Below are 26,422 nucleotides of genomic sequence, written 5' to 3'. Positions count from 1 at the left end.
CAGACTCTTCCTCCGTCCTCTCTATATTATACAAAGTGCAGACTCTTCCTCCATCCTCTCTACATTACACCAAGTGCAGACTCTTCCTCCGTCCTCTCTACATTACACCAAGTGCAGACTCCTCGTCCGTCCTCTCTACATTACACCAGGTGCAGACTCTTCCTCCATCCTCTCTACATTACATCAAGTGCAGACTCTTCCTCCATCCTCTCTACATTACACCAGGTGCGGACTCTTCCTCCGTCCTCTCTCTACATTACACCAAGTGCAGACTCTTCCTCCATCCTCTCTACATTATACCAAGTGCAGACTCTTTCTCCATCCTCTCTACATTACACCAAGTGCAGACTCTTCCTCCATCCTCTCTACATTATACCAAGTGCAGACTCTTCCTTTGTCCCCTCTCTACATTACACCAAGTGCAGACTCTTCCTCCATCCTCTCTACATTATACCAAGTGCAGACTCTTCCTCCATCATCTCTACATTACACCAAGTGCAGCCCCTTCCTCCATCCTCTCTACATTACACCAAGTGCAGACTTTTCCTCCATCCTCTCTACATTACACCAAGTGCAGACTCTTCCTCCGTCCTCTCTACATTACACCAAGTGCAGACTTTTCCTCCATCCTCTCTACATTACACCAAGGGCACACTCTTCCTCCGTCCTCTCTCTACATTACACCAAGTGAAGACTCTTCCTCCATCCTCTCTACATTACACCAAGTGCAGACTCTTCCTCTGTCCTCCCTACATTACACCAAGTGCAGACTCTTCCTCCATCCTCTCCCCATTACACCAAGTGCAGACTCTTCCTCCTTCCTCTCTCCATTACACCAAGTGCAGACTCTTCCTCCATCCTCTCTCTACATTACACCAAGTGCAGACTCTTCCTCCATCCTCTCTACATTACACCGAGTGCAGACTCTTCCTCCATCCTTTCTCTACATTACACCAAGTGCAGACTCTTCCTCCATCCTCTCTACATTACACCAAGTGCAGCCCCTTCCTCCATCCTCTCTACATTACACCAAGTGCAGACTTTTCCTCCATCCTCTCTACATTACACCAAGTGCACACTCTTCCTCCGTCCTCTCTCTACATTACACCAAGTGAAGACTCTTCCTCCATCCTCTCTACATTACACCAAGTGCAGACTCTTCCTCTGTCCTCCCTACATTACACCAAGTGCAGACTCTTCCTCCATCCTCTCCCCATTACACCAAGTGCAGACTCTTCCTCCTTCCTCTCTCCATTACACCAAGTGCAGACTCTTCCTCCATCCTCTCTCTACATTACACCAAGTGCAGACTCTTCCTCCATCCTCTCTACATTACACCGAGTGCAGACTCTTCCTCCATCCTTTCTCTACATTACACCAAGTGCAGACTCTTCCTCCATCCTCTCTACATTACACCAAGTGCAGCCCCTTCCTCCATCCTCTCTACATTACACCAAGTGCAGACTCTTCCTCTGTCCTCTCTCTACATTACACCAAGTGCAGACTCTTCCTCTGTCCTCTCTCTACATTACACCAAGTGCAGCCTCTTCCTCCGTCCTCTCTACATTACACCAAGTGCAGACTCTTCCTCCGTCCTCTCTACATTACACCAAGTGCAGTCTCTTCCTCCGTCCTCTCTACATTACACCAAGTGCAGACTCTTCGTCCGTCCTCTCTACATTATACCAAGTGCAGACTCTTCCTCCATCCTCTCTCTACATTACACCAAGTGCAGATGACGCGCCCCCTGGGCCAGTGCTGTTTGGGGATTACCCGGAGCCGGATCAGATGGGGGTTGTAGTCTCCGAGTGGCGGCGACCCGGTCCGTGCCCAGGGTGTCAAACTCAGTGTGTGGCAGTCTTAATAGATGTTATTGGTGTTCTTTAGTGTCGACTACGCCACCCGTTGATTTGCGGTCAAAAGGCCGCCGCTGCAGCAGGGTCCGCTGAGGCTGTTGGTATGTGTGCAGCTTTGGTAGTATAACCCCCAACGGGAGGGGTATAGCCTCAGGGGGTCAGGTGTAGAGGATGGTGGTTGTGAAGGTGCAGGATGAATCAGCAAGAAGACTCAGAGTCGGGCTGTGCAGTTCAGGGGTTTTTACTTACGGGTGTTCTTATGGTCACTCTGGCCTGAAGCGACCACCCGAGCCGTGCTGCGTCCACCAGGTCCTGGACTCGGCCAACCCCCAAGTAATTCTGGAGCGTGGTCCTGAGCTCCTGTCTGACTTTCCCTCTCTTCTGGCCGTTCTCACCAGGGATCCACCTATGTCCGGCTCCCTCGGGTCTCTTGGTGGGTACACCCCTTCTGGGTTCCCTGACCCTATACCTGGTATGCCTTCCTAGTGGATTTAGTGAGGGTCGTGGCAGATCCTGCCCACGACCTCCGGTCTCTGGCTAAGGTGTGCTTTTCTCTCTGCCAGCTTGGGATCCGGTACCCTGGGTGCCAACCCTTCACCCTTCTGTTTGTATTCTGGGGTCTTGGGGTTCCTTCTTCTTCTCTCTGGGTCCTTCTGACTCCTCTCTCTCTCTCAGACTTGGCCTTGGAGCTGGGCCCAGCCGGAACCACAACTCCCTGTCAGCCCTTCTGGCTGAGTTTCTCTGCTCTGCTACAGACTGACTCACTCTACAAAAGACCCTGTCCTAAGATGGTGCCCACCTTATATACTCCCTCTATGTGTGAGCTCAGGTGACCAGCACCCAATGAGCTCCTAGCATTACCCAGACTGCTCCCCCTATCTGCCTCTACACTACTGGGATGTTCCACCCCCCTCCCACTCCAGCCAGGGACAGACACTATCGTACCTGCACATATATTGGTGGGAGTACCGTTGGTCTGTCCCCCAGAAATGAGATGTATGTAGTGTATGCAGCTATCTGAGCTCAGTTCCACACTCCATCCTTACCCGGGAGTGGAATACCACACCTCTGGCTTGAGGCGTAATACCCCTGTAGCAGCCGAGTCCTCAGGGTGCTACACAGACTCTTCCTCCGTCCTCTCTACATTACACCAAGTGCAGACTCTTCCTCCGTCCTCTCTCTACATTACACCAAGTGCAGACTCTTCCTCCGTACTCTCTACATTACACCAAGTGCAGACTCTTTCTCCAACCTCTCTACATTACACCAAGTGCAGTCTCTTCCTCCGTCCTCTCTCTAAATTACATCAAGTGCAGACTCTTCCTCCATCCTCTCTACATTATACCAAGTGCAGACTCTTCCTCCGTCCTCTCTACATTATACAAAGTGCAGACTCTTCCTCCATGCTCTCTACATTAAACCAAGTGCAGACTCTTCCTCCATCCTCTCTACATTATACCAAGTCCAGACTCTTCCTCCGTCCTCTCTCTACATTATACAAAGTGCAGACTCTTCCTCCATCCTCTCTACATTACACCAAGTCCAGACTCTTCCTCCGTCCTCTCTCTACATTATACAAAGTGCAGACTCTTCCTCCGTCCTCTCTACATTACACCAAGTGCAGACTCCTCGTCCGTCCTCTCTACATTACACCAGGTGCAGACTCTTCCTCCGTCCTCTCTCTACATTACACCGAGTGCAGACTCTTCCTCCATCCTCTCTATATTATACCAAGTGCAGACTCTTTCTCCATCCTCTCTACATTACACCAAGTGCAGACTCTTCCTTTGTCCCCTCTCTACATTACACCAAGTGCAGACTTTTCCTCCATCCTCTCTACATTACACCAAGTGCAGACTCTTCCTCCGTCCTCTCTACATTATACCAAGTGCAGTCTCTTCCTCCATCCTCTCTACATTACACCAAGTGCAGACTCTTCCTCCATCCTCTCTCTACATTACACCAAGTGCAGCCTCTTCCTCCATCCTCTCTACATTACACCAAGTGCAGACTCTTCCTCCATCCTCTCTACATTACACCAGGTGCAGACTCTTGCTCCGTCCTCTCTACATTACACCAAGTGCAGACTCTTCCTCCGTCCTCTCTCTACATTACACCAAGTTCAGACTCTTCCTCCGTCCTCTCTACATTACACCAAGTGCAGACTCTTCCTCCATGCTCTCTACATTACACCAAGTGAAGCCTCTTCCTCCATGCTCTCTACATTACACCAAGTGCAGAGTCTTCCTCCATCCTCTCTACATTACACCAAGTGCAGACTCTTCCTCCATCCTCTCTCTACATTACACCAAGTGCAGACTCTTCCTCCGTCCTCTCTACATTATACCAAGTGCAGTCTCTTCCTCCATCCTCTCTACATTACACCAAGTGCAGACTCTTCCTCCATCCTCTCTCTACATTACACCAAGCGCAGCCTCTTCCTCCATCCTCTCTACATTACACCAAGTGCAGACTCTTGCTCCGTCCTCTCTACATTACACCAAGTGCAGACTCTTCCTCCATCCTCTCTACATTACACCAAGTGCAGACTCTTCCTCCATCCTCTCTACATTACACCAAGTGCAGCCTCTTCCTCCATCCTCTCTACATTACACCAAGTGCAGACTCTTCCTCCGTCCTCTCTACATTACACCAAGTGCAGACTCTTCCTCCATGCTCTCTACATTACACCAAGTGAAGCCTCTTCCTCCATGCTCTCTACATTACACCAAGTGCAGAGTCTTCCTCCATCCTCTCTACATTACACCAAGTGCAGACTCTTCCTCCATGCTCTCTACATTACACCAAGTGAAGCCTCTTCCTCCATGCTCTCTACATTACACCAAGTGCAGACTCTTCCTCCGTCCTCTCTACATTACACCAAGTGCAGACTCTTCCTCCATCCTCTGTACATTACACCAAGTGCAGACTCTTCCTCCATCCTCTCTCTACATTACACCAAGTGCAGACTCTTCCTCCGTCCTCTCTACATTATACCAAGTGCAGTCTCTTCCTCCATCCTCTCTACATTACACCAAGTGCAGACTCTTCCTCCATCCTCTCTCTACATTACACCAAGTGCAGCCTCTTCCTCCATCCTCTCTACATTACACCAAGTGCAGACTCTTCCTCCGTCCTCTCTACATTACACCAGGTGCAGAGTCTTCCTCCATCCTCTCTCTACATTACACCAAGTGCAGTCTCTTCCTCCGTCCTCTCTACATTACACCAAGTGCAGACTCTTCGTCCGTCCTCTCTACATTATACCAAGTGCAGACTCTTCGTCCGTCCTCTCTACATTATACCAAGTGCAGTCTCTTCCTCCATGCTCTCTACATTACACCAAGTGCAGTCTCTTCCTCCGTCCTCTCTACATTACACCAAGTGCAGACTCTTCCTCCATCCTCTCTACATTATACCAAGTGCAGACTCTTCGTCCGTCCTCTCTACATTATACCAAGTGCAGTCTCTTCCTCCATGCTCTCTACATTACACCAAGTGCAGACTCTTCCTCCGTCCTCTCTACATTACACCAAGTGCAGACTCTTCGTCCGTCCTCTCTACATTATACCAAGTGCAGTCTCTTCCTCCATGCTCTCTACATTACACCAAGTGCAGTCTCTTCCTCCGTCCTTTCTACATTACACCAAGTGCAGACTCTTCCTCCGTCCTCTCTACATTATACCAAGTGCAGACTTTTCCTCCGTCCTCTCTACATTGCACCCAGTGCAGACTCTACATCTGTCCTCTCTACATTATACCAAGTGCAGCCTCTTCCTCCGTGCTCTCTACATTACACCAAGTGCAGACTCTTCCACCATCCTCTCTACATTACACCAAGTGCAGACTCTTCCTCCATCCTCTCTACATTACACCAAGTGCAGACTCTTCGTCCGTCCTCTCTACATTACACCAAGTGCAGACTCTTCCTCCATGCTCTCTACATTACACCAAGTGAAGCCTCTTCCTCCATGCTCTCTACATTACACCAAGTGCAGAGTCTTCCTCCATCCTCTCTACATTACACCAAGTGCAGACTCTTCCTCCATCCTCTCTCTACATTACACCAAGTGCAGACTTTTCCTCCGTCCTCTCTGCATTACACCAAGTGCAGACTCTTCCTCCATCCTCTCTACATTACACCAAGTGCAGACTCTTCCTCCATCCTCTCTACATTACACCAAGTGCAGCCTCTTCTTCCATCCTCTCTACATTACACCAAGTGCAGACTCTTCATCCATCCTCTCTACATTGCTCCAAGTGCAGACTCTTCCTCCATCCTCTCTACATTACACCAAGTGCAGACTCTTCTTCCATCCTCTCTACATTACACCAAGTGCAGCCTCTTCTTCCATCCTCTCTACATTACACCAAGTGCAGACTCTTCCTCCATCCTCTCTACATTGCTCCAAGTGCAGACTCTTCCTCCATCCTCTCTACATTACACCAAGTGCAGACTCTTCTTCCATCCTCTCTACATTACACCAAGTGCAGACTCTTCATCCATCCTCTCTACATTGCACCAAGTGCAGACTCTTCCTCCGTCCTCTCTACATTACACCAAGTGCAGACTCTTCCTCCGTCCTCTCTACATTACACCAGGTGCAGAGTCTTCCTCCGTCCTCTCTACATTACACCAAGTGCAGAGTCTTCCTCCGTCCTCTCTACATTATACCAAGTGCAGACTCTTCCTCTATCCTCTCTACATTACACCAAGTGCAGACTCTTTCTCCATCCTCTCTACATTACACCAAGTGCAGACTCTTCCTCCGTCCTCTCTACATTACACCAAGTGCAGACTCTTCCTCCATCCTCTCTCTACATTACACCAATTGCAGACTCTTCCTCCGTCCTCTCTACATTACACCAAGTGCAGACTCTTCCTCCATCCTCTCTACATTACACAAAGTGCAGACTCTTCCTCCGTCCTCTCTACATTACACCAAGTGCAGACTCTTCCTCCGTCCTCTCTACATTACACCAAGTGCAGACTCTTCCTCCGTCCTCTCTACATTACACCAAGTGCAGACTCTTCCTCCGTCCTCTCTACATTACACCAAGTGCAGACTCTTTCTCCGTCCTCTCTACATTACACCAATTGCAGACTCTTCCTCCGTCCTCTCTACATTACACCAAGTGCAGACTCTTCCTCCGTCCTCTCTCTACATTATACCAAGTGCAGACTCTTCCTCCTTGTCTTCTATATACTTAAGGCAGAACTTCTCAGGCCAGAATTATATGGCGCTCCCCATGTACAGGAGGGACTCTGGCTGCATCCTACCCTTTTCAGACAATTGTTGGGTCGTTTTTGAGAAATCTATGGAGATCTTTCATGTTACATAGAAGTAGAAGGGCTGAAGTGATTTTTGGCGTAGGATTTTCTTATATGGTGTTTGTACTTCGCAGGTTTGTTTGCTCTGGGCTCCACCAACGACTTTGATGAAGGTGATGGCAACGATAGTGATGAAGATGAAGATAGCAATTATGAGGGTAATGATAAAATTATAAGCTGTTGTGTTGTCGATGACTTTGATGTAATATTGATGATGTGAGGATGATGTGGGTGAGGGTAACTGTTCTGATAATGATGAGTATGTTGATGATGTCGGTGGTAAAGATGATGATGATCGTCATGTCAATGACTATGAAGAATATGATGGTGGCGTGATTGATGATGAGTATAATGATATTGATGTTTTTTTAGAATATTTTCTTTGTAGCGATGTGTTGAACATCACATAACCTTGTTCTTTGTGTTTCTTTTATTTCCTGGACTGGGATCTGTCAATTAATAAAAAAATAAACAGGAAGAACTATTTTTGAATCTTTACTTTCACTGATACCAATCCTAGATATGTCCAAGAAGCCTAAAAAGAACTGTGATAAGAAAAACAAAAAGCCATGTGAAGAAGAAAGAGGACCTGATGAGGAATTGTCCCCCACAAGGTACGTACAGCACGGAGACTATCAGCAGGCCGCCATTGTTCTGACTTCATGTATTTTCTGTCACCCTGTATCACTACATCCCCCCCATCTCTGTCTATGGCTGCTGGGGTTATTTGCATCACCTATAAGATTTCTTCATAATATATATATATATTTTTTAATAAATCCTTTATTTTAACACTAAATGACAAGTACAGTAACCAACACTGTCACTGTACTTCATATATATGTGACTGACATGTTTCTATCTATCTAATCTATGTGTGATGCTTGTAATGCACACGCCCGGGCTGTGCGGCGTGTGCGTGTGATAGTAGTGATTCCACTGGACCGTGCCGGAGAGTGAATGCCTGGAGGGGCGTAACTAGGTATTCACCCGATCCGACCAGGGTCGCACGACGGCATACGACGCCAGTGCACCAAGGAGGAACCGAGCGGAGGGACGAGGTGCTACTCCAGGACAGACCCCGGACACGGCTGTTGACCCACACAGGGGAATATAGGAACAGACTGGTAGGCTGGCTCACAGACTGGTGGGAATAGGCAGGCACGACTGGTAGGCAGGCACGACTGGTATGCAGGCAGGCGGGTATGCAGGCAGGGGGGTACAGGCAAGCACGGCTAGAGTGCAGCCAGGGAGGCACTAGCATGTAGGAACACTGGCGGGATAGGACCCAGTACACACTGGGACTCAGGAACAATACAGGCAGAGGGGTACAGGCAAGCACAGCTAGAGTGCAGACAGGGAGGCACTAGCAGGTAGGGACACTGGCGTGATAGGACCCAGTACACACTGGGACTCAGGAACAGAACCACAGATGTGGCGGACAAACACAGCAGAGTGAGGCCGCCCAGAGAGGTGAGCGAGAACAGGACAGGACAAGGCCGCCTGGAGCGGTGAGCAAGAGTAGAGCAGGACAAGGCCGCCAGGAGCGGTGAGCAAAGGGTCAGAGCTGAGCGAGACTGCCGGAGCAGTGAACAAAAGTAAAGCAGGTCGAGGCCGCCTGGAGCGGTGAGCAAGAGTAAAGCAGGACAAGGCCGCCAGGAGCGGAGAGCAAAGGGTCAGAGCTGAGCGAGACTGCCGGAGCAGTGAGCAAGAGTAAAGCAGGACGAGGCCGCCTGGAGCGGTGAGCAAGAGTGGAGCAAGACTGCCAGAGCAGTGAGCAAAAGGAGTCAGAGCAGGCCAGAACCGCCGGAGCGGTGAGCAAAGGAGTCAGAGCAGGCAAGGCTGAGTAGGGGGGACAGGGCTCTGTTCACACGGAACAGACAGGAAGGGAAAGGCAGAGCCAGATACCCACAGGGTACTTGCAGTGAAGTAGCGAGTGGACCACAAACTCACAAACGGGAGTACAGAGACAACAAGCAGGAGTTAGGTACGAGTTCAGACTCTGCAGAAAAAGGAAGGGAACGGACATAGAGGCAAAACAGGTAAAGGATAGGAGAGAGTTCAGACTGGAACTGAGTGTACGGAGGAGACCGACACTGCAGCGGGATACAGGAGCGGGTCTGGGAATAGAGCCCCCAGAGAGGCGGGACAAACAGGCAAGGAGCGTGTTCAGACAAGATACAGGAGCGGGTCTAGGTAATCGGCCCCTAGAAGGTGGGAGGAACAGGCTAGGAGCGTGTTCAGACAGGACAGACAAGATACAGGAACGGGTCTAGGTAATCGGCCCCTAGAAGGCGGGAGGAACAGGCTAGAAGCGTGTTCAGACAGGCCTGGAAATACAGCCTCCAGGAAAGGCAGACAAGAGAACACAGAACGGGACCTGGCACCTTCAGAGTGCAAGCACACACTGAAAGAAACACTATGCTCAGGCAGGGATAGATTGGAGCAGCTGAGCTATATACCAGGTGACAGACAGCAATAGGCTGAGGACGCACAAGGGGTGTGACCCACAGCAGGTACAAAAAGCAGGAAGTGATCGGGCGCCGCCCTTAAGCAGCAGAAACAGACACAAACAGACAGCATGGAGGGAAGCCAGAGAGACACTCTGGATAGGAGATCAAGTGCGCGCTCTTGCACAGTGGGAGATGGACCACCATGCAAGGACGCCACCAGGTATGTTACAGTACCCCCCCCCTTACGCCCCCTCTTCTTCAGGCCTGCCAGAATCTTCCGCAGGGAATTCAAGGACCAGTCGTTCACTTCAAGGAGATCACTTCCACTGTCCACAGGAAAAATTGATCCCATCTGGTTAGCTAGGATGCTACCTCCTATCCAGCCATCCTCAGCAACAGACGAAACGGGTGGAGTACCAGGAACAGCACACAAGGAAGTCTCTCTCCACATATTTTCAGGTGGCACCCCAGAGGGTACAGGAGACAACAGGAAGTCCTTCACCGGGTTGGAAGAGGACAGAGACTTGGGGGTAATCTCTGCTTCGAGGTCCATCTTGTCAAGCTCACAGGAAGAAATAGACGGGTTATCAGGTACATAATGAGAAAAAGTCACTGTCTCTTTGTGATCTGGTGGTACCCCGGAGAATTCAGGAAACAACTGGAGGTCCTCCGCTGGGTCAGAAGAGTGCAGAGGCTCAGAGAAAACATCTGCTTCAGAGTACACTAGGTCGGACTCACTGGAGGAAGCAGGCGAGGTATCGGGTACCGAGTATAGGAAAGTCTCTGTCCATTCACCACCAGGTGGCACCCCAAAGGGTTCTGGAGACAACTGAAGGTCCTCCGCCTGGTCAGAGGAGTGTAGAGACTCATGGGTATCCTCTGCTTCAGAGTACACAAGGTCGAACTCACTGAACGAAGCAAGCGAGGTATCAGATCCAGGATATAGGAAAGTCTCTGTCCATTCACCACCAGGTGGCACTCCGAAGGGTTCTGGAGACAACTGGAGGTCCTCCGCCTGGTCGGAGGGGTGTAGAGACTCGGGAGTAACCTCTGCTTCGGAGTACACTAGGTTGGACTCACTGGACGAAGCGAGCGAGGTATCAGGTACAAAGTATAGGAGAGTCTCTGTCCTTTCGCTACCAGGTAGCACCCCGAAGGGTTCTGGAGACAACTGGAGGTCCTCCGCCTGGTCGGAGGGGTGTAGAGACTCGGGAGCAACCTCTGCTTCGGAGTACACTAGGTTGGACTCACTGGACGAAGCGAGCGAGGTATCAGGTACAGAGTATAGGAGAGTCTCTGTCCTTTCGCTACCAGGTAGCACCCCGAAGGGTTCTGGAGGCAACTGGAGGTCCTCCGCCTGGTCGGAGGGGTGTAGAGAAGTCTCTCTCCAATTGTCATCGAGTGGTATCCCGGAGGATTCAGCAGGCAACAGGGGGACCTCCGCCAAGTAGTAGAGGTGCACAGACTCGGAGGTAATCACAGCTTCGGAGCATCCTTGGACATGCACACTGGTTAAAGTGGGTGAAGCATCTGATGCTGGGTGCAGGAAGTTCTCCTGTGTGGAGTCTGGATGGGCAGTAGTCTCTTCGGGCAGGAGAACTGGTGCACTACCAACGCACATTACCCGTTGGGGCTTCTCCGGGATACAGGGAGATGAAGCTTCAGTAGGGACTTCAAGGTTGGGGTCAGGAGGTCTCAGGGAGGACAAACTCTGGCGTGACGGCTTGTCTCTATGTCTAGCACGTCTGGACTGCCTCTTGAGGTTGTGAGAAGTATTCCGGAGAGCGTAGTCATCCTGTGTGGATTCTGGGTGGGCAGTAGTTTCTTCGGGCAGGAGGACTAGTGCGCTACCCACACACATTACCCGTCGGGGCTGCTCTGGGATATTGGGAAGTGAAGCTTCAGCAGGGGCTTCAGGGTTAGGGTCCTCGAAGACCATACGAAAGGCCACCAGGAAGGCCTGCAGGTCAAGGACGACAGGATCCCATGCTTCCCATAGGGGGGTGACCCATTTCAAGGCATCACCCGCTAGGTAGTCAATCATAAAGGCCACTTTAGCCCAATCGGAAGGAAAATAGAGAGGGTAGGCCTTAAAGTGTAGCATGCATTGCTCCACAAATGCACGACACTGTCTTGGATCCCCATAGTAACGTGGCGGATCCGCAGGAACGAGAGCTGATAGATCCATCTGGACGGGTGCGTAATTCGCCTGGAACTCAGCTAAGGAAAAAAAAAATTATTTTTAATGCATGTATTCGCTGGAAAACTTCTCAGAGAGCGAAGGCCGTGGGGCTCAACGGGAACCATGGCCTGAGCATGCTGTAATGCACACGCCCGGGCTGAGCGGCGTGTGCGTGTGATAGTAGTGATTCCACTGGACCGTGCCGGAGAGTGAATGCCTGGAGGGGCGTAACTAGGTATTCACCCGATCCGACCAGGGTCGCACGACGGCATACGACGCCAGTGCACCAAGGAGGAACCGAGCGGAGGGACCAGGTGCTACTCCAGGACAGACCCCGGACACGGCTGTTGACCCACACAGGGGAATACAGGAACAGACTGGTAGGCTGGCACACAGACTGGTGGGAATAGGCAGGCACGACTGGTAGGCAGGCACAACTGGTATGCAGGCAGGCGGGTATGCAGGCAGGCGGGTATGCAGGCAGGCGGGTATGCAGGCAGGGGGGTACAGGCAAGTACGGCTAGAGTGCAGCCAGGGAGGCACTAGCATGTAGGAACACTGGCGGGATAGGACCCAGTACACACTGGGACTCAGGAACAATACAGGTAGAGGGGTACAGGCAAGCACAGCTAGAGTGCAGACAGGGAGGAACTAGCAGGTAGGGACACTGGCGGGATAGGACCCAGTACACACTGGGACTCAGGAACAGAACCACAGATGTGGCGGACAAACACAGCAGAGTGAGGCCGCCCAGAGAGGTGAGCGAGAACAGGGCAGGACAAGGCCGCCTGGAGCGGTGAGCAAGAGTAGAGCAGGACAAGGCCGCCAGGAGCGGTGAGCAAAGGGTCAGAGCTGAGCGAGACTGCCGGAGCAGTGAGCAAGAGTAAAGCAGGTCGAGGCCGCCTGGAGCGGTGAGCAAGAGTAAAGCAGGACAAGGCCGCCAGGAGCGGAGAGCAAAGGGTCAGAGCTGAGCGAGACTGCCGGAGCAGTGAGCAAGAGTAAAGCAGGACGAGGCCGCCTGGAGCGGTGAGCAAGAGTGGAGCAGGACAAGGCCGCCAGGAGCGGTGAGCAAGAGTGAAGCAAGACTGCCGGAGCAGTGAGCAAAAGGAGTCAGAGCAGGCCAGAACCGCCGGAGCGGTGAGTAAAGGAGTCAGAGCAGGCAAGGCTGAGTAGGGGGGACAGGGCTCTGTTCACACGGAACAGACAGGAAGGGAAAAGCAGAGCCAGATACCCACAGGGTACTTGCAGTGAAGTAGCGAGTTGGCCACAAACTCACAAACGGGAGTACAGAGACAACAGGCAGGAGTTAGGTACGAGTTCAGACTCTGCAGAAAAAGGAAGGGAACGGACATAGAGGCAAAACAGGTAAAGGATAGGAGAGAGTTCAGACTGGAACTGAGTGTACGGAGGAGACCGACACTGCAGCGGGATACAGGAGCGGGTCTGGGAATAGAGCCCCCAGAGAGGCGGGACGAACAGGCAAGGAGCGTGTTCAGACAAGATACAGGAGCGGGTCTAGGTAATCGGCCCCTAGAAGGCGGGAGGAACAGGCTAGGAGCGTGTTCAGACAGGACAGACAAGATACAGGAACGGGTCTAGGTAATCGGCCCCTAGAAGGCGAGAGGAACAGGCTAGGAGCGTGTTCAGACAGGCCTGGAAATACAGCCTCCAGGAAAGGCAGACAAGAGAACACAGAACGGGACCTGGCACCTTCAGAGTGCAAGCACACACTGAATGAAACACAATGCTCAGGCAGGAATAGATGGGCGCAGCTGAGCTATATACCAGGTGACAGACAGCAATAGGCTGAGGACGCACAAGGGGTGTGACCCACAGCAGGTACAAAAAGCAGGAAGTGATCGGGCGCCGCCCTTAAGCAGCAGAAACAGACACAAACAGACAGCATGGAGGGAAGCCAGAGAGACATTCTCGACTGGAGATCAAGTGCGCGCTCTTGCACAGTGGGAGATGGACCACCATGCAAGGACGCCGCCAGGTATGTTACAATGCTCTATTCCTTCTATTCTAAATTGTCGGGTACCGATGCTGAATTGCCGGCCGGCTTTTTTAAAGAGACGGTGCATGAAAACACTATTATTTTTTTTTATAAATCCTTTAACACTAAATGACAAGTACAGTAACCAACACTGTCACTGTACTTCTTATATATGTGACTGACATGTTTCTATCTATCTAATCTATGTGTGATGCTCTATTCTTTCTGTTCTAAATTGTCGGGTACAGGTGTATGCCGCTGCTGAACTGCCGGCTTTTCATGTTTCACTGTGAGCACTGTTCCCATCGATTTGGGCAATCACTCTAATACCACAAACACCATGGCTATGGCATTACAGTGAATGGCAGACAAATCCCTGCCATAGGTTTTAACGGTGTTCGACGGTGTTCAATAGTGGTCGACGAACCGTTCGATGAACATGCCGGTGTTCGACGAACCGAACCGAACCCGAACACTATGGGGGTGGCTCAACACTAAAAATGACCTTACCACGTTTCATGTTGAACCCATGTATGGCCTAGATAAAGGGTTTATGGGTAATAAAAATGGAAGCAGAGGTGATGCGCCTTCAAACTTGTAGCACTTTTTAAGGCTACTTTTCCATTGCTTTGTTTTCTGCTGGTGTTTGAGTCTCTTAACATTTTCATCTAATATTTTTTATAGACCGACATCAAGAACAACTACAGAGTCATCGTCAGCTGCCACATCGAGCAGGTCTGGATTTGCTTCTCCTTGTCATACAGCTCTGCATTCTGCTTTATAAAGGGTTTATTCTAAGACGATCAATATTCATGATTAATTCTTAATAAATCATAGTCTTCCTGAATATGTGAGCTGCACTACTCACCTTCTGTACCTTCTGCAGGAGTTCACGTTGTCTATTTTTATCATCTTTTTATTGTTCTAAATAATTTCATTCAAGAAAAATATGAACATCCTTTTATACTTTTTTTTTTTAACTAATAAATTAATTTAATTTATGTTATCCTTTTATTAGGATTTGCATGTATTTTGCAAGTTTTCCCACAGAATGGAGAGATCTGTCATTTTTATCGTAGCTCACTTCACCTGTGAGAGACAGAATCTAAAAAAAAATCCCACTGTATGATTTTAAATAATTAAATTGCATTTTGTTACATGAAATAAGTGTTTGATACAATAGACAAACAGAATTTAATATTTGGTCCAGAAACCTTTGTTACAATTACAGTCATCAGATGTTTCCTGTAGCTCTGGACCAGGATTGCACACGCTGCAGCAGGGATTTTGGCCCCTTCCTCCATACAGATCTTCTCCAGATCTTTCAGGTTTTGGGGCTGTCGCTGGGCGACATTGTGTTTCAGCTCCCTCCAAAGATTTTCTATTGGGTTTAGATCTGGAGACTGGCTAGGCCACTCCAGAACCTTGAAAAGCTTCTTACGGAGCCACTCCTTAGTTGCCTGACTGTGTGTTTCAGGTCATTGTCATGCTGGAAGACCCAGCTACGACCCATCTTCAATTCTCTTACTGAGTGAAGGAAGTTGTTGGCCATAATTTTGCTATACATGACTCCATCCATCCGCCCTTCAATACGGTGCAGTCGTCCCATCCCTTTTGCAGAAAATCACCCCAAAGTATAATGTTTCCCCCACCATGCTTCATGGTTGGGAGGGTGCTCTTGAAATTGTACACATCCTTCTTCCTCCAAACACGGCGAGTGGAGTTGATACCAAAAAGTTATATTTTGGTCTCATCTGACCACATGACCTTCTCCCATGCCTCCTCTAGATAATCCAGATGGTCATTGGCGAACTTCACACAGGCATGGACATGTGCTGGTGTGAACTGGGGGACCTTGCGTGCCTTGCAGGATTTTAATCCATGACGGTGTAGTGTGTTACTAACTGTAATGTGTGAGACTGTGGTCCCAGCTCTCATCAGGTCATTGACCAGGTCCTCCCTGTAGTTCTGGGCTGATTCCTGACCTTTCTCAGAATCATCCTTACCCCAAGAGGCGAGATCTTGCATTGAGCCCCAGACCTAGGAAGACTGACAGCCATCTTGTGTTTCTTCCATTTTCTATTAATTGTGCCAACAGTTGTTGCCTTCTCATCAAGCTATTGTCCTGTAGCCCATCCCAGCCTTGTGCAGGCCAACAATTTTGTCCCAGGTGTCCTTAGACAGATCTTTGGTCTTGGCCATGGTGGAGAGGTTGGAGTGTGATTGAGTGTGTGGACAGGTGTCTTTTATACAAGTAACGAGTTCAAACAGGTGCAATTAATACAGGTAATGAGTGCAGAGTAGGAGGGCTTCTTAAAGAAACACGAACAGGTCTGTGAGAGCCAGAATTCTTGCTGGTTGGTAGGTGATAAGATACTTATTTCATGTAATAAAATGCAAATTAATTATGTAACAATCATACAATGTGATATTCTGGAATTGTTTTTAGATTCTGTCTCTCACAGGTGAAGTGACCTACGATAAAAATTACAGATCTCTCCATTCTCTGTAGGTGGGAAAACGTGCAAAATCGGCAGAGTATCTATCTATCTATCTATCTATCTATCTATCTATCATCTATCTATCTATCTATCTATCTATCGATCGTATAGATACATATATATATATTTTTTACATGGTGCAACAAGAGTAGACCTAGACGTGCTCAGGAGTATATTCAGACATGGTTATTTGTAGTTTTATAGAATATTCCAGCATTGCAAAAGAAATTCAACAGTAAAACAACCTTCTATTACATAAGCAGGTAAAAGATAAAATCCTTTCCTATATCTTGATTATAAGAGCAATTAAACTCATTGCAGCTGATATTCAATGAAATGGAAGCTACATTGTGCTCACGATGGTAACTATCTAATGTAGTTAGTACATGATATAACTATAAATATTGGTTGTTACATTTTGGAGCAAATAACTAATGTAGAATAATTAAAATAAAAATATTAAAATCAATATAGAGAAATAAAATAGAATGAAAAAACAGTGACTGTATTCTTATCAGGAACCAACATCTTCAGGGCCGGCATACCCGGGCAAATACCTGGGCCCTGGACCACCAGAGGGACCCACTCGCTGTCGGGGCCCAGGCTGCTTCCCCGACCCTGTTCAGGACCGCCGGCGCTGCTTGTTTGCCGGCACTTCACCAGACATAGCCACGCGCAGTGCGCTGTGCCTCTGTGTCTGGACATAATGACACGGCAGGGTCGGCACTGCACCTTTAATTGAGCTTCTGTGTCGCCCCTGCCGCGTCATTACTAGCAGACACAGCAGCACAGCGTGCCGCCATGTATGAAGTTCCGGCAGTCAAGCAGCGCCAGAGGTCCTGATCAGATGCCGAGGAAGCGGCCCGGGCCCCGACGTCAAGTGGGCCCTCTGATTATCCAGGGCCATGATGTCTGTGACAAGCCGGGAGACCTGCACAGCCACATACCTGAGGAGCTTCTGGACGGGGCACAGGACCGGGGACAGGTGAGCGAGGCTTCCCGAATACGGATATTAAAAATATTTCTAATGTGTGTGTGTGTGCATGTATGATGTGTGTGTGTGTGCATGTATGATGTGTATGTGATTCGCCCAGGGGGAAATGGGGGACTCGGTACCCGGACCTTTACCTTCTTCTGGGATGTCACGGCAGTCGGCTCCCGGGCCCGTACTCTGGGGTCGCTCTTAAAAGAGGTTTTTGCTTGGAGGGATGAATAACGGTTTTTATCTCGTGACGCCACCTGTGGTTCCTGGTAATGGATACCAGCGCTGCTGCAGACCTCCAGTGGTGATGGGATGGCAGCTGAGATGTTTCTGCTCCCCACAGGCAGAGCGGACCCCCCGGGACAGGGTTGATGGAAGGGATGCAGGTGAGAGGTGGCCCAGTCGCGTCAGGTGAGAATAACAGACATGCACACAGGGGGTTCACTTCAGTACCTTTACTGGTGTAAACGGCAGGTATGGTCCAGGGTACTGGGTAGGAAGGGTGCACTCCTGGACTCTCCCCAGTGAGCGGGTAGTAGGCCTCCTGATCCATTTCTTCCTCTCTCTGAAGCTCCTGACCCACCTGGAACAAGGCCTAGCTTCTGTACTGTTGCACTCTCTCACCTGTCTGCTTGGTAGTAAGAACTTTCCTCCGGCTACCACTATCCCTGGATGCTGGGGCCTTCGTGGTTCCTAGTTCTTTAGATGATTGTAGCTTCAGGTTGACCAGGGGTCTGGAATCCCCTTGGTATACCGGTTATTCCTACTGGGCATAAAGGACCCTGTAGGTGCGGACCCGGTGTCCGGCTTGTGTTCGGGGTGAGCCTAAGATGCTCCTCTGCCACCTTAACACCTCTCACTCTTCTTCTTACCTCCGGCCACGCTCTAGGCCCTCAGGCTTCAGCACGTGCTGAAGGCCTTCACTTGCCCTCAGCACAGCAGCTAACAGGTGCTGCTTCTTCATTGATCTCTAGTGTCAGCACACTCTGTCTACGTAACTCCACCCTCCAGTCTATATATCTCCCTAACAGGGCTCCCTCTGGTGGTATGAGGTGGAAGGGTGGAGGTGTCTGTGTGTAGTGAGGGCCTCTTGTGGAGAAGTCCATCCATGCACCCTTTTGGGTCCTGTGGTACCTGTGGATAGCAGTACTCCTGGACTAAAGCATTTTTTTTTTTTGTAACAGGTACAACAACAATTACAATTATAATAACAATAACACATTTCAAAGGCACACATTAAATAACAATAGGCAATACCCAACTGTGTAACTATGTCCAAGTTTGACACATTTTTACACTTTAGGCTTTTGTACTTTATTCTGTTAGAACCCTCCTGTTTGTTTTTTTTTCCTTCCTGTGTTTTGCGGTCATGTGACCATTTGCCTTTATATTCCAGCTCCGCCCTTTTGGCTGTGCTGGACTTCAGTTTTTGACTGCTTCTCTATCCAGGTGCTTCTGTGCCTATCTGGCAGCTCGCTTGGTCCTTCTGGGACCTTTAGTACCTTTTTGTCAGTTTGTATTTTTGTGTTCTGCAACTACTTCTCTGTTTAGGAGGTGTCTCATTTTTGTCCCAGTCCTTAGTTCTTTTAGGGACCCCTTCGCTAATGCTATAGGTCTCCGTTCAGACTAGCCGAGGACAAAGGCGGGTCTGTTCGCTAGGAACAGGCAGCCCGCTACATCGTAGGGATTCAGCTTAGTCTTATTGTAGGGACAGCCTTCCCCTATCTTTCCTTAGTTCTTGTTGCAGATCATAACATATTCCCTATACCTGGTAGGAATTTGGCCTTGTGTGCTGCGTGTGGATCTACGTAGCACTGGGGTGATAGTGGTGTCTGTCTCTGATATGCATGCACTATCCGCTAACCTATCAGGTCTACGTGCGGGTAAGTTATAGAACTGCCTCAACATCTCTATAGGACTGGCAAGTGCACTGTTTACTGGACCCTCAGGTTCTGCTTCAACGAGTGATCCTCCTCTTACTGGGGACTCTTCCTGTTCCTGAGCAGGTTCTTCCAGGGCGCTCACATGTTCTTCTTGTGGTGGAGGTTCTTCTGGTGGTTGACAGAAGTGTATCACTGGTATGATAACTGCTCCATCGAGTTGAGGCCAGTCCACGGGGAAGTCTCCTAGAACTGTATGAACTACATCTTCCTTGGGTTTTTCTGGTACTATAAGAGGTACTTCTTCCTCCTGTGTCTTCAGCAGACCTGGGCACAATTTCAAGTGGTCTTTTGAGACTGTTGTGGTCGTCCTACCTCCATCCTTGCTGATCACGCAGGTTTTGGTGTTGTCAAATCCGTAACTTAACACGGTATAGGGCTCTCTCTCCCACTGGTCATCGAGCTTGTGACCTCTTCTTTTCCGTTTTAGCACTATTTCTCCGGGTGCCAAAGGTTCTGCTGGTGCGTGCTTGTTATACTGGTCTTCTTGTCTTTCTCTTACTTTGTTTAGGCTTTCTTCAACACAGGCCTGTACTTTCCTGTACTGCTCTTGCCGATTTGTGTCCCAGTCTTCAGTGGACATATCTGTAGCAGGTCCATGGGCAATTTTCCGGGTCTTGCTCTCATGAGGTATGCTGGGGTACAGTTAGTAGAACTCACAGGTATGTGGTTATACAGGTCCACCAGGTCAGGTAGTTTGTCTGGCCACTGGTTCCTCTCTTCCAAAGGTAGGGTTTTTAACAGGTCAATGACAATGTTATTCATTTTCTCGCACATACCGTTGGTTTGAGGATGATATAGCGTAGTCCGGAATTTCTTGCATCCATACAAGTGACAGAATTCTTTGAATAGCTCAGCTTCAAAAGCAGGGCCTTGATCTGTTAGCACCTTGTCCGGATATCCATGGGGCCTGCAGAAGTAGGCTTGGAATGTTCTTGCTGCAGCTTCTGATGTCAGATCCTTGACAGGGGCTACCACCAGGAACCGGGAATAGTGATCCACCTTGGTCAGGGCATAGGAATAGCCTTATCTGCTGGGCGACAGTTTGATGTGATCCAGACCGACAATCTCCAGGGGTTGGGTTGTTTTGATGGACTGCAAGGGTGCTTTCTGACTTCCGTACTCTTTTCTTCTGAGGCTATGGGGCCCACAATTCCGGCACCACCTTTCTATGGAACTCCGCATTCCAACCCAATAGAACCGGTCCTTCAGCAGGGTTTCCAACTTCTTCCAGCCAAATGACCTGCTTGGTCATGGTAGGCCTCCAACACCATCTGGATATCCATCCTGGGTACTACAATCTGCCACCCCATTTCATGGGTTCTGGGGTTGACATACCTTCTGCACATCTTTTCTCTGTAGATGAACAGCTGGCTTCTCTCATTCCACAGGCGCTTGGCTTGTGGAGGAGCATCCTTCTCCAGGTGAAAACCTTCTTGGGTTATCAGTCTTTTTATGAGGCTGACACTGTCCTGGGTCTCCTTCCAGCTGTGATGAGGTAAAGGGTTTAGTGTCTTACCATGACGTCTTCTGGAGGTGTGCTGCTCGTGGACCATTCCATTTCTGTGGAAAGCAGGTAATTCAATCTCTTACAGGTCATCCACTTCATCTTCGGTGTCTGACTGATGGGGCATTCTTGACAGGGCATCAGCATTGGTGTTCTTGTGACCTGCCCGGTACTTTATTGTAAACTGGTAATTCGACAATCTGGCCACCCAACGCTGTTCCATGGCCCCCAACCTGGCTGTCTCCAGGTGTGCCAAGGGGTTATTATCGGTAAAGGCTGTAAATTTAGTTGAGGCTAGGTAATGTTTGAATCTTTCAGTGACAGCTCAGACAAAGGCCAGGAACTCCAGTTTGAAGGAACTGTAATTCTCCAGGTTCCTCTCAGTAGGGCGAAGCTTTCTACTGGCATAGGCAATTACTTTTTCTCTGCCGTTTTGCTTCTGGGACAACACAGCTTCCAATCCCTCATTGCTGGCATCTGTGTATAACAGGAAAGGCTGGCTGTAGTTGGGGTAAGCCAGGATTTCATCACCGGTTAGGGCATCCTTCATTAATGCAAAGGACTCAGCCTGTTCCTTGCCCCACCGGAATGGGGGACTTTTACCACTTTTGGACTGTCCTACTAGGAGATCTTGTAAAGGTGCTGCCTTTTTGGTGTAGTCCTTAATGAACCTCCTGTAGCACCCGACCAGTCCCAGAAATTGACGTATTTCTTTGATGTTCCTTGGTTCAGGTCACTTCTGGATGGCAATGACCTTCTCCGGGTCTGGTGCTACTCCCTCTGAGCTGACCACGTGTCCCAGGTACTGAACCTTCTGTTTGAGCAGGTGGCACTTGGAAGGTTTTAGTTTCATCCCATACCAGGATAATGCCTCAAATACCTCTGCCAGGTGTTTTAGATGGTCTTCATATGTCCTTGAGTACACAATAACGTCATCCAGGTATAACAGCACTGTTTCAAAGTTCCGGTGTCCTAAGCAACACTCCATCAACCTCTGGAACGTTCCCAGGGCGTTGCAAAGTCCAAATGGCATGCTGTTGAATTCGCATAATCCCATCGGGGTGGTGAAGGCTGTCTTCTCCCGGTCTTCCTCAGCAACAGAAACTTGCCAGTACCCGCCAGTGAGATCCAATGTGGAGAAATAATTGGCAGATTTTAGTGCAGCCAGGGATTCCTCTATACGGGGCAAAGGGTATTAATCTTTATGTGTTATTCGATTAATTTGTCTATAATCTACACACATCCTCATGCTACCGTCCTTCTTTCTGACAAGGACCAGGGGGGCTGCCTAGGGGCTACAGCTATCCCTTACTACCCCTGCCTTTTTCATGTCATGCAACATTTATTTTGCTTTTTGGTAATGTGCTGGTGGTATGGGTCTGTAACGCTCCTTGATGGGTGGATGGTTACCTGTGAGTATGTGGTGTTGTACCCCTTTGACCCTTCCAAAATCAAGTGAGTGTTTACTAAACACCTGTTCATATTCCTGAACCACTCTGTAGACACCATGTTTTTGATGGACAGGAGTTGCTTCAGTTCCAACATGGAGCTGTTGACACCATTCCTCCAGCTGAGCTTTGGAGTCATTGTCCTCCACTCTATCTGGTGGGGTCAAGGATTCCACTGTGTGTATGGCATTATTATTTACAGTATACAGTCTGGAAACAGTGGCGTATCTTGGCAATTTGACTTCCTCCTCCCCACAATTTAGGAGGCGTACGGGTACCCTTCCATTGCGCACATCAACTACCCCTCTAGCAGTTAGGAGTGTAGGTCGGTGCTCTGAATTAATAGGCTCTACTACCGCCTGGTAGTTCTGTCCCCTGAGACCTATTGCTGCCCTACATCAAATCAACATTTCACTTAGCGGGGGAATCACAATGGGTATCGGGTCTGTCACCCGTACATTACCAATCTCACCACCTGTTAGTTTTACCTGTTGCTGGTACAGGAGGGCTCGAATTTCCTTCTGGAGCACCTTCCTCTGCCCTGGTCTGGCAGTGTCAGCCATCTGTTGGAGCGAGAACAACACTTCTCCCAAAAAGTTACCAACAATATTAGTGCCAAGTATCATATATAAGTCTGTATCACCAGGGTTAGACTCCACTAAAATCAGTCCTTGGTCCTTTAGTTCCACTCTTCCCACCTTCACTGTCACGTCCTTAACCCCGACTAGGTTAAGAGGAAAGCCATTGGAGGCATACACGGTGAGGTTTGGGTCTGGCGGAGTTCATCTATGGACCAGTACCTTTTGTAGAGGACATCCGGTATGATGGTCACCTGTGACCCGGTGTACAGTAGTGCAGGTGTTGCACGATGGACAGGAAAGGCCTTCCTCCTACAAACCAGTCGTGCCAGTCTGATGGGCCTCGTTGGTCTACTCCTGGGTGTTGGCCCTCGGCCCCAGGGTTTGCCCATTTAAAGGACAGGTCCGTGTGAGGTGGCCTGCCTTGTGGCATCGGTAGCAGATGAGCTCTCCTGGAGGGTGACGTCGGTCATTGGTCCTCCCACGGGGTGGCGTTGTCCTTCTTCTTCTCCTCATCCAGGGGACATCCTCGGGACTGTCGGCGAGCAGGATCCTTCCATCCGGCTTGGGCTCCGTCTGTAGCTGCAGGGCGCTTAGGACGGTGGTTAGGGTTTTACTTAGCTGACGTACTTCAGAGCGCAGGCTGTCCAGCTCGCTAGGGGGCGCTGTTTGCACTTTTGCCTCAGCCGCTAATGAAGGAGCAGTGGGTGCTGCAGGCACTGGGGTGGCTCCACCCTGGTAACGCTGGATAGCAGTATTTGATGTTTCCAGGGGCTGCAGACCCTTAATAGCCATGTCCTTCAGGGCGTCAAAGGTGGCATTTGGATGATCTAAGGACCACCACCGTACAGTTCTACTCTCCTCCTGGGACCTCAACCCCCGGATGAATTGTTCTGTCAGCATTTTGTCTTCATCATGTATGCTGGCTGGACTAACCTGTTTCAGGGCCCGCAGGGCCTCTTGTAAGCGCCAGGCATAGTCCCGGATACTGTCCTCAGGTTTCTGGGCGCAGTGGTAGAACTTCATCCGGAGATCTGTCTCAGTGCGGTTTTCAAGGACAGTTTGCAGTCTCTTAAATATAATAGGTACTGATTCCTGGTCTGCGGCTGGCCAGGTTTCAATTTCCCGCTCTGCAGCACCAGTCAATTGTCCCAGCACAACAGCGGCTCTCTGTTTACCAGTCATTGAGTACATGTCCAATACACTACATATCTTTCTTTTGAACACAGACAGGGTGTCTAGTTTGCCGTCGTACTAGGAAAGCCATTTCGCTCCGGGGACATACGGCTGGGCCATGGGTATTACTGGAGTCACAACCCTTGCTGGTGGGGCGGCTGCTCTGGCCTGAGCAGTGCTGGGCGCGAGTTGAGCATCGGGAGCGTTAACCGGTGCTCCGGCGTTTTGCTGGTCGTCGGCCATGGTTGCACCCCTCTAGAAAACTGTAGCCTAACTTCTTTGCTTTGATCGGGTAGGCAGCAGCTCCGCAGAGGACGGCCTCCTTCCAGGTCCTGACGCTTCCTGGTGCTGCGTCAGAGCGCAAGGTGGGGCATGGGCATCGCGCGCTACCAACGGTCACGCCTCTCTGGTTCCCGTGGTTACGCCCCTCTTCTTCCCGCGTGGCGAGGCGGTAATGGCGGTGATGTTCACCACAGTTTAAACACAGTTCAAGCACGGCACACAGTACCTGGTGGCAGCGGGCACGAAATCCTGTTCGTGACGCCAGGAAGAGCTGACTCGCCCAGGGGGAAATGGGGGACTCGTTACATGGGCCTTTACCTTCTTCTGGGATGTCACGGCAGTCAGCTCCCGGGCCCGTACTCTGGGGTCGCTCTTAAAAGGGGTTGTTGCTTGGAGGGATGAATAATGGTTTTTGTCTCATGACGCCACCTGTGGTTCCTGGTAATGGATACCAGCACTGCTGCAGACCTCCGGGGGTGATGGGATGGCAGCTGAGATGTTTCTGCTCCCCACAGGCAGAGCGGACCCCCCGGGACAGGGTTGATGGAAGGGATGCAGGTGAGAGGTGGCCCAGTCGGGTCAGGGGAGAATAACAGACACGCACACAGGGGGTTCGCTTCAGTACCTTTACTGGTGTAGACGGCAGGTATGGTCCAGGGTACTGGGTAGGAAGGGTGCACTTCTGGACTCTCCCCAGTGAGCGGGTAGTAGGCCTCCTGGTCCATTTCTTCCTCTCTCTCTCTGAAGCTCCTGACCTGCCTGGAACTAGGCCTAGCTTCTGTACTGTTGCACTCTCTCACCTGTCTGCTTGGTAGTAAGAACTTTCCTCCAGCTACCACTATCCCTGGGCGCTGGGGCCTTCGTGGTTCCTAGTTCTTTAGATGATTGTAGCTTCAGGTTGACCAGGGGTCTGGAATCCCCTTGGTATACCGGTTATTCCTACTGTGCGTAAAGGACCCTGTAAGCGCGGACCCGGTGTCCGACTTGTGTTCTGGGGTGAGCCTAAGATGCTCCTCTGCCACCTTAACACCTCTCACTCTTCTCCTTGCCTCTGGCTACGCTTTAGGCCCTCAGGCTTCAGCTTGTGCTTAAGGCCTTCATTTGCCCTCAGCACAGCAGCTAACAGGTGCTGCTTCTTCACTGATCTCTAGTGTCAGCACACTCTGTCTACCTAACTCCACCCTCCAGTATATATATCCCTAACAGGCTCCCTCTGGTGGTATGAGGTGGAAGGGTGGAGGCGTCTGTGTGTAGTGAAGGCCTCTTGTGGAGAAGTCCGTCCATGCACCCTTTTGGGTCCTGTGGTACATGTGGATAGCAGGGTGCCACATATGTCTGTGTATATATATTTATGTCTATTTTATGTGTTTTTAAGAATTTGTGTTCAAATATGTACGTATGTCTGTATGTGTACATATCTGTGTACAGTACAGACCAAAAGTTTGGACACACCTTCTCATTTAAAGATATTTCTGTATTTTCATGACTTTGAAAATTGTACATTCACACTGAAGGCATCAAAACTATGAATTAACACATGTGGAATTATATACTTAACAAAAAAGTGTGAAAGAACTGAAAATATGTCTTATATTCTAGGTTCTTCAAAGTAGCCAGCTTTTTCTTTTGATGACTGCTCTTGGCATTCTCTTGATGAGCTTCAAGAGGTAGTCACCAGAAATGGTCTTCACTTCACAGGTGTGCCCTGTCAGGGTTAATAAGTGGGATTTCTTGCCTTATAAATGGGGTTGGGACCATCAGTTGTGTTGTACAGAAGTCTGGTGGATACACAGCTGATAGTCCTACTGAATAGACTGTTAGCTGCTTTTTCTTGCCATAATACAAATTCTAAGTAAAGAAAAACGAGTGGCCATCATTACTTTAAGAAATGAAGGTCAGTCAGTGCGAAAAATTGGGAAAACTTTGAAAATGTCCCCAAGTGCAGTTGCAAAAACCATCAAGCGCTACAAAGAAACTGGCTCACATGAGGACCGCCCCAGGAAAGGAAGACCAAGAGTCACCTCTGCTTCTGAGGATAAGTTTATCCGAGTCACCAGCCTCAGAAATCGCAGGTTAACAGCAGCTCAGATTACAGACCAGGTCAATGCCACACAGAGTTCTAGCAGCAGACACATCTCTACAACAACTGTTAAGAGGAGACTTTGTGCAGCAGGCCTTCATGGTAAAAT

General features: G+C 49.6%; 1 protein-coding gene across 1 annotated transcript in view; it reads left to right on the top strand.

The window, feature by feature from the left end:
* The window catches only part of LOC141154154 (uncharacterized), a 155,648-nt gene that overhangs the window by 63,356 nt on the left and 65,870 nt on the right, over positions 1 to 26,422 (top strand). Inside the window, exons 4-6 of the mRNA XM_073639700.1 lie at positions 7,263 to 7,346; positions 7,709 to 7,802; positions 14,504 to 14,554. Coding sequence (XP_073495801.1) covers positions 7,263 to 7,346; positions 7,709 to 7,802; positions 14,504 to 14,554 — 229 coding nt within the window. The remainder of the gene's footprint in view (positions 1 to 7,262; positions 7,347 to 7,708; positions 7,803 to 14,503; positions 14,555 to 26,422) is intronic.

Source organism: Phyllobates terribilis, unplaced genomic scaffold (assembly GCF_046119375.1).
Source record: "Phyllobates terribilis strain yellow unplaced genomic scaffold, ASM4611937v1 Scaffold_1__5_contigs__length_1240528914, whole genome shotgun sequence".
Lineage (NCBI taxonomy): Eukaryota > Metazoa > Chordata > Amphibia > Anura > Dendrobatidae > Phyllobates > Phyllobates terribilis.
The sequence above is the reverse complement of the archived record's forward strand: the minus strand, read 5'-3'. Positions and strand labels throughout refer to the sequence as shown.